The 12,448-nt window shown below is 36.1% G+C and overlaps 3 protein-coding genes and 1 long non-coding RNA gene across 7 annotated transcripts; 1 reads left to right on the top strand and 3 right to left on the bottom strand.

The window, feature by feature from the left end:
- Nucleotides 1–471: 471 nt before the first annotated feature.
- On the bottom strand, nt 472–4,624 carry LOC140770036 (basic leucine zipper 19-like). 4 transcript variants are annotated; one of them, XR_012105989.1, is made up of 5 exons: nt 4,440–4,624; nt 3,451–4,239; nt 2,274–2,420; nt 1,966–2,087; nt 472–781 (listed from the first exon to the last, which is right to left on the bottom strand). XR_012105989.1 is itself a non-coding variant. In XM_073110994.1 (3 exons), exon 2 carries the CDS (start codon nt 4,211–4,213, stop codon nt 3,452–3,454), a length of 762 nt encoding a protein of 253 aa, XP_072967095.1. In that variant the 5' UTR covers nt 4,214–4,239; nt 4,440–4,623; the 3' UTR covers nt 472–781; nt 3,451. The 4 variants fall into 4 exon arrangements, 1 of the variants encoding a protein (XP_072967095.1); XR_012105987.1 differs by lacking the exon at nt 2,274–2,420 and having other exon boundaries at nt 4,440–4,623; XR_012105988.1 differs by lacking the exon at nt 2,274–2,420 and having other exon boundaries at nt 3,451–4,236; nt 4,440–4,623.
- Nucleotides 4,625–6,241: 1,617 nt separating this feature from the next.
- LOC140770039 (ubiquitin-conjugating enzyme E2 28-like) lies at nt 6,242–7,652 on the bottom strand. The gene is made up of 4 exons (XM_073110997.1): nt 7,442–7,652; nt 6,829–6,956; nt 6,615–6,719; nt 6,242–6,527 (listed from the first exon to the last, which is right to left on the bottom strand). The coding sequence occupies exons 1-4, from the start codon at nt 7,509–7,511 to the stop codon at nt 6,384–6,386; spliced, it is 447 nt and encodes a 148-aa protein (XP_072967098.1). The 5' UTR covers nt 7,512–7,652; the 3' UTR covers nt 6,242–6,383.
- Nucleotides 7,653–7,748: 96 nt separating this feature from the next.
- Nucleotides 7,749–10,154, top strand: LOC140770040 (uncharacterized). The gene is made up of 2 exons (XR_012105990.1): nt 7,749–7,894; nt 9,720–10,154. It is a non-coding gene; the product is annotated as an uncharacterized lncRNA (long non-coding RNA).
- LOC140770038 (rac-like GTP-binding protein 5) lies at nt 8,443–11,746 on the bottom strand. Its single transcript, XM_073110996.1, has 8 exons — nt 11,636–11,746; nt 11,319–11,483; nt 10,717–10,804; nt 10,515–10,624; nt 10,360–10,423; nt 9,137–9,201; nt 8,949–9,014; nt 8,443–8,865 (listed from the first exon to the last, which is right to left on the bottom strand). Exons 2-8 carry the CDS (start codon nt 11,415–11,417, stop codon nt 8,764–8,766), a joined length of 594 nt encoding a protein of 197 aa, XP_072967097.1. The 5' UTR covers nt 11,418–11,483; nt 11,636–11,746; the 3' UTR covers nt 8,443–8,763.
- Nucleotides 11,747–12,448: the final 702 nt, after the last annotated feature.

The following is a 12,448-nucleotide window of genomic DNA, read 5'->3' as shown; positions in this document are numbered from 1 at the left end:
GAGGAATCAAGAAACCCAAATCCAAACATAAAAAAGAGACCGTCGAGCAAGGGAGGAGAAGAAATCTTCACCTTTTGCCTTTGCCTTTGCCTTTGCCTCCGCCGCCGCTCTTTTCTTCTCTCGACAACACTGTGTCGTAATTTCTTTTCTCTCTCTAATAAGATGCCTGCGCCCCTTTACGAACGAATCGGATCTCACACCAAACCCGTTATCAAGGTCGGATCCGACCCGAAAAGTACAACAATTGGTTCTATTGGTAAATTCGGGCCAACATCTTAAATTACCACTAATTGGAAATTATTTGATTTTACGAACCCTTTTTCTGGATTATTAAAATAAAAAATGTGATTATTAAAATAAAAATGTGTCACGTAAGTATTTCCAAAGAGGTGTTAGTGGCTTAGTGCTGCTAGTTTCCAAATTTCTCACACAAAAAAAAATAAAAAAAATAAAAAATAAATTTAATCACAGTTAAACAAATGAAGTGCATATATATTCATTCGGAGGTCAAACAGTTAATACATTTTGGGTGAACAAGAGAACTGAGCAGAAGAGGATCAAACTAATTACAATGACTAAGATTAGCCAACGCAACTTAGGGATCAAAAAAACATGAGCAGCACTAAGCTCTCAGTTCAACATTAAGAGTAGCAAAATGTAACCACGAAACTGGAACGGAAAAAAAAGGAATCTATGGAAAAGAGCTGGCGTGAAGCGATCGCTCATTTGCTGATGAAACCCTTCGATGTTATTGCCCCGGCGGAATATCAGCATCTGATTGCTGCATAAGAACATAAAAACGACGAGGAGAGGGATCAGTAACCACAAACACAAAATTGAGCAGAAGAATCACTTGATTACTCCTGTTTTAGATTAATATGTTCATCAAATGCCGCCAAAAAGAAAAACAATATTTACCAGAAAAGAAAACAAATGCTGCATAGAGCACAACTTAAGAGAAATTTTCCCAGGAATTTGATAACTTTACGACTAGCTACCAAGCAGAGAGAAAGAATAGGTGGGGGTAAAGTTTAAGCTACAAAGAAAGCTTTCTATCTATGTAGCATAGATGATCCGCTTTTTAGTTGACATCCAACTCTCTAAATAGCACAGGAGATAAACTAGCTAATTGGTTCTTTAACTTATACCATTCCAAAATCTAAATGATGAAGCACTGCCAATAACAAACTCAGATGATACCGCATTATAGGTTATTCATATTAAGATCAGCCAATATCCTGCACTCTGAATCACTAAAAAACTACTCATTCAGTGCACTTCTGCAGCTAGTATAGATGTAGGCTGTACCTATGACACCCTTATGTATTGAATGCACTTGCTTCCAATAGGCATTATATGATTCACCATTAGATTGCTAGGAAGTCAGTCACCTTAAGTTTTGGTATTCTCTAATACGTCAAGATCAGCCTACAGATGCTTCAGTCTTTAAAAAAGTAACTAACTACATTCAGCATCAGCCTCAGGGTACGTAATTTCCATCCATACTCGCAATTAATTTTTGACCGCTAGCCAAATCTGGGGATAAATGCTTACAGAACAATTATATTGTCATACTGACTTGCCAATCCCATTTAATGACGACACTATAAATGGTTTGATAATCCAGTACCGAGAAGTGACAACAATGTTTCCACTTCAACCAGGGTAGGCGAGACCACAATAACATCCGAGATGAGGTGAACCTTGCATTACATAGCTTTTTGGAAGCAAAACAGCACTAGAAGCTCACTTATTCAAAACATGACAAAGAACTACCATCCAAATGAGAACCTTCTAATGCTATTTGGCTTAGTATGTGCCTTCTCTGATTGGGTTGACAAGTATGTGCTATGGAGAAATGATAGTCAATAAGATCATGTTAGTATGTACTATGCATATCTCTTTTGCCCTCTTATTTCCGTTATACATGGTTAGTCAATGTGTGGGGTATGGAAAATTTCTCACCTTAGCCAACTCCATAACTCTGCTCTCCGACAAGTATTTTCTAGACACCACTTCACACCAGCCCCACAAAAAGAAAGATGCTCTTACTTATTTCTGAATAGTAAATTGCTACCGGCCAAATGCTACAGAAGAAGAAAACATCAGAAGTAAGCTTGCAGCTCAAGACATATAGGAGATGCACGGTTTAAAAAACTACAGTAAAGTCTTGATGTCATTAAACAACAGGAATTACTGGAATTTGATTAACATCCTTACTATTACTCTATGGCAAATAAAGGGTAAGAGATCCAAAAGTTGTTATCTCTTACCTTGGGCAACTCAATAATGCCCCAGCACATCATGAAACCACTGGAACGCCATGCACATGGGCCAGCAGACTTCAGAGATTTTATAAGGGCAATAGAGTAGGAATGCACTTGGCTTGATCTCAAGTTAAACTTTCCCAACCTGATGATCTGTTTACATGCTAGGTAAGTTGATCGTAGAAGCTAAGTGTTCATGCAAGAGTTTCAAGAGAAGAAGATTGACCTATACAAGGTCTTTTGTAAATGAGAAGAAGACTTCCAGACGAGTTCCTATGGAATTGACGTGGTGGATTTAGAAAAGAAAGAAGTGCATATAGATGTAATAGTGTAGTTAAGGGCATATTAATAAAGTAATGACAGTCTAAAAACAATACACAGAGATATAAGTGAATTCCCTATTACGATAAGTTCAAAGGGGTCGCACTAAGGAGCAATATTTATGGACTTGACTTCAAATTGAGATCAAGAATGTGCTATCTTAGAAGGGTTAAACAATGAAAACAAGTCGGTGCTCCAAACTTGAAAAGTACAACTTTTATTACACTAATTTGATTAAGTCAATCATTAACAATAAATAACAGCAACCAATGTAAACAGAGAACAATTCTGAAATGACACAAAGTTCTTCCAACATCTACAGTTGGACTCAGAACAAATCAAATATCACCTTCATGTCCAGAAGTCTTTAAGATCCAATTCATCCAGCAGCATATCAAGAATTAGTACTTGGTAGGACATTGAATAAAAAGGATTACTCAGTGACAAAAGACCAAATTCGGCTTCACATTTCTTTGATAAGAAGGGAGGAAGTAAGTCAGAACAACAAAAGAGTTTGGAATTGGAAGAGATTAATTGGACAGTTTAATGTAATTAAGTCTTGATTGGGGCATACAAGTAGTAAGTTTGTAAACTTGCACATAAAAATTATGGGCATAACAAGGGCAGACAATTAAATCCTTTCCAACTTTTTAAATCGAATAAAAATTCATATGCCCCACTGATAAGCACCATTACACTGCCTAAAATAGGATAGTGAACTCGCTACTTACAGCTAAACTGGAGTATTGAGCAAACAGAAACAGAAGAAAAACGGTGATTTGTTTAGTTACTCCATGCACTAGCTAAATAATGCATGTATCTAACTGAATGGACATAAAACCAGAAAACAGATAAATCTGACCTTAATATTTTTCCACATCTGATGAACAGCCAACTGGCATCATACTCCCGCATCCGCATGCCAGAGAATTCTTCGATCCAGAATTTGAACTTCCGATGCACTGAATGCTTGCAATATCACAAACACCTAATGCCTGACCATTCACAGCACCATTTTGACCCACAGTTTTCCCTTGCATTCCTGGGCCAACGCAGTATACCTGATCATCACATATAAAGTCACAAGCATTTATAACCTGGCCACCTCCTAGCAAGTTCCCCTGCGTCACATCTGACGCCAATTCCCCACCCCTTTTCACCGGCTTCTGGTAAGGAAAAGAACCAATCTCCCCTTCAATCCTCCCCCTTATATCAACAAGCAAGCATTTAAGCCTAGCAACCTCGGCTTCAAGAGCGGCTTGACCTTGAACCCTCTTCATCAGCTGTTGGTTTATGGCTCTCAATTGGACCACCTCGTCCTCAAGCGACGCAGTTTGGGCCTTCTTCTTCTGCCGATACTTCCGAACTGCTTCACGATTGCCGAAAGGTCTTTTCTTTGAGGAAGAACTCTTCTCGGTGGACTCCGCAGTCTCGTCCCCCGAAGCCGAGAGGATCTTAGTGTGGACGTGGAAGCAAGTGTGGGTGTGAGAAAGGTCAGGGCCAGGAGGGTTGCATGTATGGGTGTGGGTGCAGGAGTGGTGTTGGCTGCTATCTTTAAAGATCTCGTTGAAGAAACTATCAGAGAATTCCTCAGGATTGGCAAAATCAAGGTCCGCCTCCTCCATGATCTTGACTAGAAGAAGCAAAGCTACTAGAAAGAAGAAAAAAGTAGCCAATGCCTTAGAAATCCTACTTCAAGTAAGACCCAAAGAACAAATTTGGATCCGGACAACTACGAATTGCACACCTTTTAATAATTAAAAAAAAGATCAAATTTCGAGCACGACCCAGAAGTCAAAAACCAATCTTTAACCCAAAAACTAAGTTGCAAAAGGGGGAAGAATCGAATACCCAACAATAACAATCAAAGATTCCAATCGCGAGCCTTCGAACGACTCCCCACATCCATCAAGAGGAGAGCTCCAACCAAAGAACCCTAACAACGCTACAAAAGCGAGGACTTTGCGACCGACCCCAAAGTCGACCAAAGCCAAACGACGAGATTGGAATTTTTGACAAGAGATACAACCGAGAAAGCGAGCCCAAGCGATTGGTTAAAATCATCCATGTAAATTACAAAGGAATCACGCGGGGGGTGGGGTGGGGGGGCCATGGGTGATCTATGTACGATTTCCTTTTCATCTCAGCCGTCCATTACATATATATATATATATATATAAATATATATAAAGTTACCAACACTTTGGATCTTAATCGCCTGTTGACTAATAAACAAAGAAAGGCAAAACGTGGGGTGAGTTTTTCTTTCAAATTTCTTTTTTTAATCCGTAGATATAATGATGTGATGTGATGTGAAAGTTGGACCATGTGGCCATACCTCATGTGATGCGATAGGTATAATTACGTGGAGCCCCTCAAAGAAGTATATATAATAAAAAAGGAATGGCTTCAAAGTTTTAAAACAATTATTATTTCTTTGTTTCTTTCTTTTATAAAATTAGCTCACTTATTAATTTTATTTATCAAAATATATTGCAACTCAAATTAAGTATCTTACTTTTATTAATATTTCTCGCTTGATGTCTGATTAAATTTTGATCAAAATTATTATATTTATTTATTCCTCTTCGTAATGGCATATTGTGCATCTAAAATGAACGGTTGATTATAAAATTATGACTTTAAAACTAGGTAAACTAAAATAAGTGGCTAACTAATCTAAAAATTAAATGCTAAATTTATCGGTGTTTTACTATGGTTATAGTAAAACATAGACATCTTTTAAATAATATAAAGAGTCCTTTTTCACATGTTTAATGCTATTGAAAAAGGTGAAGGGTATTTTTTTTATAATTATCTTTGTTAATGTTAAACATGTTAACCATGGTATTTATTATACTAAAGTTAAATAATAGAGTAAGCATGTATTTTTCAACCAATCACCACCTTAGATATGAATTTAGTTTGTACAAAAACTAAATTGCCATTATTTTTGTCTGTATATATAGTTCTTATTTAAAGATATTTTTGTATCTTGTCTATTAAATTACTAGAATTTTAACTTATAGATGTTAAAAATATACACTCAAAATATGAAATTTAGAAGGGTATACATGTGAAAAATAAAAACTGATGATTAAATCTATTAGCCTAATGGTCTAATTGTGGGGGCATTAGCTTTTCTTAATCTTGGGTTTAAACTCTTTGTTTCGATTGTGCCTAGGGAGTTTATTTGGAGGTATGTGGGTATCAGTGGTCCCTTGTTTAATTAATTGTGAAAACATACATGCTTAGTGGAATTAACAAAGGAAGAAATCTAATCCACAGAGATGGAACTCATATATAAAACATACTTGTCTATTTGGCTGTCTTGGATCATATGAATCAATTAATTTCTTGAACCTTGTTTAGGTAATAGCTATTGGTGCTCCTGAATAATATTTCACAGAAAGTTTATTCTGCAACAAGGGCTTAAAATAGCATCAAAGGCTTTGTTTACTATAGTCTTACCATCTGATGGAACACTGAGAGTTATCAGAAATTTCCTTTCAAGTTGAGCTACTTCACTTTATATACCTTCCAAAATCCATAAGAAACCTTAAGATCATTCATACACCACCTAAATACCTTCATTGAATTTATCTTAATGTTGTCTTCTTTTTGTTGCTTCTGTTTTATGGTGAAGTTTCAGCTTAAAAATTCATCTGATTCCTTACTGATAGAACATCCATAAACAGAATGCAAGTCAAAATTGCCCTGATTTATTTTCACACACTGTTGCTACACTCATCCTCTCAGTATAGCATTACTGAAACAAATGCTATAGATATGTCTCTAGCCCATGGCATACTTTTGAGTCCAATTGCGAGCAGTCGACTCATACCGCGATCGGTCAGTCTTGCAGATGTGAGCAATCTCAGGGACCAGTGGATCATCAGGGTTTGGATCAGTCAGCAAAGAGCAGATTGATAACAATACCTGCAGATGATGAATTAGTGTAAAGCATCAGAATAAGAAGATATTAGTGAGCTCTCACTGAAATTAATAGATGAAGTGAATAATAACCTTGGATATGGTTAGAGCTGGACTCCATTGATCCTTGAGGATGTCTAAGCAGATGTTTCCATTGCTATTGATGTTTGGATGGAAGACTTTTGTCCTGAATACTACCTATCAACAGTTTTTTTTTTTTTTAATCAAATTTCTAATGCTTAATCTGTGTAAAAGATGATACTATTTTCTGTTTTGAGAGAATGAAGTATCTTGAGATGTTTGTTACCTTGGGAGGTTTGAATGGATAGTCTGGTGGGAAATGGATGGTCACAAGGAAAACACCACCAGAGTAGGGGCTATCATTTGGGCCCATAATGGTTGCTTGCCAATGGAACATGTCATCTGCTACAGGACCTGAAAAATAAAACAATTAACAAGGTAATCTCCTTGTGGTTGAAACTAAGTTACATTTGTTATCATGTGTATGCCTTAAGCACGAATAAAAAGTTTATGCACATATTAGTTGGAAACTAAGTCATATAATTTTATCACACTCTTTCACCGAAGATAGAAAAATAAAGTATAACTTTAAGTTATGCACGTTAATTACACTTAAGCATAATTTTAGAAAGAAAGTGGTATTTAGTATGTTATTTAAAAATAAGGAATGTTTATGCACTAACCAAATAGTGATAAATACAGTTTGATTTAATGATGGTATGGATAGTTATGTCATTTGTATAGTCAGTTTTAGATGGAAAATCTAACGGTTAAAATTGCATCAAGCTATATAGAGGGTAAACTATAATTTGCCCTAAAACAAAAAACCAAAAGAAGAAGAGTTCATCCAAGTAGACTGATTAGAGCATATCAAGAACAATAAGCAACAAGACAAATACCTGCACTGCAAGAAGTTGGTGGGTCTCTTTGCAGGTCCTTGAGCTCCTTAATTATTCTCCTTGAAGCCATTCTGACAAACTACTGCTACTACTACTTATCTTGGCTCTGAATTGGAAGGAGGAGAAGTAAAGATTTTATAGGAAGATAATTGGTGGATTACAGAAGAAGGGTATCAAATAAAAGATGAAGAAATGGTTGGAGAATTCCATCTGCTAAAATTAATGGGTTGGGTGGTAGGCACCACTTCTTTTGTATGCTTGCCATGATACTTTGAATTTTAAAGGAGACAAAGGTAGGCATAGAACCAGTGGTTACCATTACTCAAAGGAGAGGAATCTATGGGTGGAGGGCCTACCACTCATACAATGCAATGTATATGACCAAATAGAAAGCAAAGATATTTGTGATTTGCTCAATGAGAATCTTCAACATTTGGAGACTAGAGGTATCAGGTATGTTCTTCTGATCTTTGTACTCCAGAATTCAGAAATTTCTTTTTTTTTTCAGTTCACATAGGACCCTAAGAATAATGCTATCTTATCCAGTTGATATCTTCTTTGATGCAACTTTTGATAATTGCATTGGCCAGCAAGTCATACAATTAGCTCAATGAGATGATTTCAACTTATTCTCCTGTTTCTTTTCCAATCTATTTGAGAGTATTCTTCTATGTAACCATGGATATACAACTCCTGGAAAAGTATGCTTGCCTTTCTCTTGCTTGATTTCAGAATTAATCAGCATGAAAACTTCTTATCACAGTATGATCCAAAAACATACAATCAAGATGAAAAGAAATTCCACTAACTCGTGATCCAAAACAACTCTTTGATTGGAATAGAAAAGTAAACAATATTGCATAAAAACAACAGGCTATCATTTATAACTAGCTGACCTTAAAGACCACTACTCGCAAGTCTTGGAAGGAAGAATATAAAATATAGAGAATTTGACTGGAGATAAGCAACAAAAAGTTGTTAAATATGACTCTAGAAAGCTATTGTGCAAAGTAATCAAGCCTCCAGTAATTAAATTAGGGTACAAGAGAAATATTACCATGTCCAATCTAGGAAAACAGGGGGGTAAAAAAACAAAAGGACTTCTCTCACATCAACGTGAATAGGTAAATGAACAAGATACACCTTATCTTACATAAAGTCAGGTACAAGATCACCACAAAGACAGAACAAAGTATCAGTTGATGCTTCAACCGCTTGCTTGCTGCTTGTCAGTAGATAATCCACCAAGGTCAAGAATTTTAATTGACATGAGAGTACGAAAACAGGGTAGCTTGTGGGTCATTGTTTTCTCTATCCTATGATCATAAAAAGGAGCAGCCCTTCTGTGCCTTTCTCTTCTTCTTCTTTTGCTTGGGAGGCTGGAGCACCACCTTTATAGCCGCATCAAAAACTGCCTTGACATTCTGCAAATTAATGCACAGAGAATATAAATCAGTAACAAGGAAATGACAATGTGATATAATCAAGGATAAAGAATCAATAATACTTGCTGGGTCTTCGAGCTGCACTCAATGTAGGCAGGAGCCCCTATTAGCTTCCTCAGTTCTTCTCCCTTCATAAGTTAGCAAATTCAAACATGGAACTATGATAAAAAAAAATTGATGACAAGAATATAACAATAATATATAGGAAAGCGGCAAAAGGGAAAAATGCAGAATTGCCATAGACCAACACCTGAACAGTAGTAATTGGAACAGCACCAGGGTGATCAACAAAAAATTGCTTATCATCCCGAAGATCTGCAAACAAGCTAATTGGCAGTTACATACAACATAAAGAAATCTATAATATAAAGGACATCAAGCTACAGGACTAATATAAACATAAAATTTAAAAAGTAGGAGATCAATTATTTGTATCGCCAGATAACTTATGTTGATTATAGTATGTATCTTGGAAGCATGCTCAGAAAAAAAAGAATCTCAGGAGATGTCACAAAAAGCTAAAGAATACACAAAAACTAATGCTGCATGTGAGCTTAAGTGTCAAGTTCAACCTGCAAGGAGTAACATGCTTCAAATCTTGATCTTACTACACTAGAATAGATGGTAATGAGCAGCATTAAGATGTAATGTTCATATGAACACATCAATACATCATTCAAATTCATCTGCCAAAACACATAAACAACTATGGATATACGAATATATACTAACATAGTCTAACTAGACAACAAGTTTATGGCAGAACTATAAGTATAGAAAAGAATCAATTTGCTAGTATGTCTATAATCAAATTTTTAATCCATTTCATACAGGTTCGGAAAGAAAAGAGTAAAGGACTCCCACAAATGTGAATGTTTTTGTTCTTATAGGTTTGACTATCTTATATGGGGTCAAATCAGGGCCAGCTACATGGGGAGACCCCTCAGGAGGAAGGGAAATTTGAGTCTGAGACATTGATGCCGATTATAATCTATATTCTCATAAGCACTCACTACTTCAGTATTGGAACTCTACCAGTATATAGGTACCACTCCTCATCTTTTACCAGTGTCTGAAACTCTACTTCCTGGATTCTAAGCTTTCTTTGAGTCAACCTCTTCCATGCTGGTACACATAAGGGAGCAGGAGCATCTTTAAAATATTTGACACTATGTCGTCTGTAACTAAAGGCCAATGAGGAATTGCAACAAACATGCAGGTTATATGTCAACAGGTTTTTAGCCTTCTATGTTATGGTTATTGAAATATGTATACAAGCATATATGAGCTTTTAATTTCATAATTTTTCTATATCATATATTTCTTAAAAATGAATTAGCATACTAAACAAGGATTATGATCTCAGTGGTAACCAAAAAAGAACAGCGTACAAGCTGATATATACACTTCAGTTTTACACATTAATAGTAATGCAAGATAGCTATAACTGTATAATGAAAATGGAGATCATACCAAGCTTTGTCCCTACAAGAATTATAGGCACACCAGGAGCATAATGCCTCAGTTCAGGAATCCACTGAAAAGATAAGAATCAGCAACTCAGAAAAAACATGAACTTAACTTATTACAGAAAACTAGAGCAAGGGATAAAAGAACAATTTTCTTGCCTTCTTAGAAACATTTTCATAGCTCGCCTTACTGATAAGAGAGAAGGCCAACAGAAAAACGTCAGCCCCACGATAGCTCAGCGGTCTTAATCTGTTGTAATCCTCCTGCCCTGTTTATTCAGTTAACTGTGATATTGATAGCCAAAGAAATATGACACATATGAAGAAGTAGTAAATGAATAACAAGATGAGAGAAATGTACCTGCAGTGTCCCACAAACCTAAATTCACAGTGCTACCATCAACCACCACATTTGCGCTAAAATTGTCAAAGACCGTTGGTACGTAATCCTGCCTCTCGAAACATCAAAGTAATGTTAAAAATCCTATAACTAAAGATTTTGTGGGTAAATATCTGTAATCACTAACCAGTCATCCAAAAACAGAAAAACAGACGAGAAGCTAGAAGAAAAGTTGCCCTTGGATGAAATGGTCTTCCAGCAACGACAGTTTAACACGATATTGTATCCCAAAAGCAATAAAAATAGGGACCGTGCTTGTTCATGAGACCCTATATAATTTTAAATAAAATGCACGTCAAAGTCCTTGTAAACAATAAATAACCACTTTTGATCAGCAATGCCCTAATCTGAGGAAGTCATTCCCAACATTCTCGGATCAAAACAATGGCGAATCAAATGATCCTCGACAAAAACAACAGAAAAGCCAAAAGAAATGATTCTCCAAACACACATTGCCTCCGACCAACAAAAAACCGACCTTTCTCCTAGAATTAAACCCTACTGGAAACCGGCTACCCAGAACTCATTCAAAAGAGCAATTTTTATCAACCACCAAAGCTCACCGTGGGGAAAGTATTGCTGGTGTAGGAAATAAGCATGCAAGTCTTCCCGACCGCCCCATCCCCCACCGTGACGCACTTTATAAACCTCGAGGCGCTCATCTCCTCCTCTTCTTCAGCAACGCATCTGAAATCCCCAAGAGAGAGTCCCAATTGCCAATTCCAATTCTTCCATGAAATCAAACAAAAGAACAGTAAGAAACGAAACCTAACCCTAAACCTGGAAGAGGAGATCTACAACAAGATCTCTATTTTCGATCTCCCTTTAACTTTTTCTTTTAGCTTTCTTTGTTGCTCGCTTAGGATTAGAATTTTTTTACCTTTCGAGAACCAAGAAATCGCGCGGTTGAAGCGGTCGTCGACGAATTAGAAGTGCAGCGAGTGAAATATAAGAATCGCAAGGGAACAAATCGAGAGCTTATTCGAGCACCAGCTAATAATAATAATAAGGGTTAATTACATTTTTCACCCTTTCGACTATCAGTTTCTCACTTTCACCCCTCAATAATCTATCTAATTGTATCACGCTACGTTAAAAAAAAATTATTAGAATTTTTTTAAAAGAAAAAATGACTAATTATTTAGATTTAAATAGATAAAAATATCCTTATTTTATCCTCTTCACTCGTTAAAAATGGATTAGTTATCGTAAAGACTATTGAAAGAGAAAATAAATGTTTTATCCATATACTAAGTTAGTTAAATATTTTAAAATCAAGATATAATTAACCCTAATAATAATAAGGGAATTTTTCATTTCACACACTCTACATTATAATAAGAATACACGCACGGCCATGCTAAATACCCACAATTTCCCAGAATACCAATTAGATGTTTGTAGTTATTGATTTAACATACAGGAAAGAAAATTGGTTGAAATCTTATTAGGGGACCAATTTATTTTCCCCTCTTCAATATTATCCAAAAATGAGGCAGATATATAATTCCAACAGGCAACAGGGATCCTTCTCATTCAAAAGAAAAATGTTGAAGAGTTTTCTGGAGAGTCTTCTGTATGCAGGCATAAGCCTAATTCTTGGCACAAGAACTCTTAAGACAGCATCAGAAGATGGTAATGATCCAAGCAAAACTACTACATAACAAGAGCCTAATCCTTCTCACTTAGTCTC

This window comes from Typha angustifolia, chromosome 11 (assembly GCF_048772165.1).
Source record: "Typha angustifolia cultivar Huaian chromosome 11, ASM4877216v1, whole genome shotgun sequence".
Classification (NCBI taxonomy): domain Eukaryota; kingdom Viridiplantae; phylum Streptophyta; class Magnoliopsida; order Poales; family Typhaceae; genus Typha; species Typha angustifolia.
Note: the sequence above shows the minus strand (reverse complement) of the source record. Positions and strands in the feature narration are given on the sequence as shown.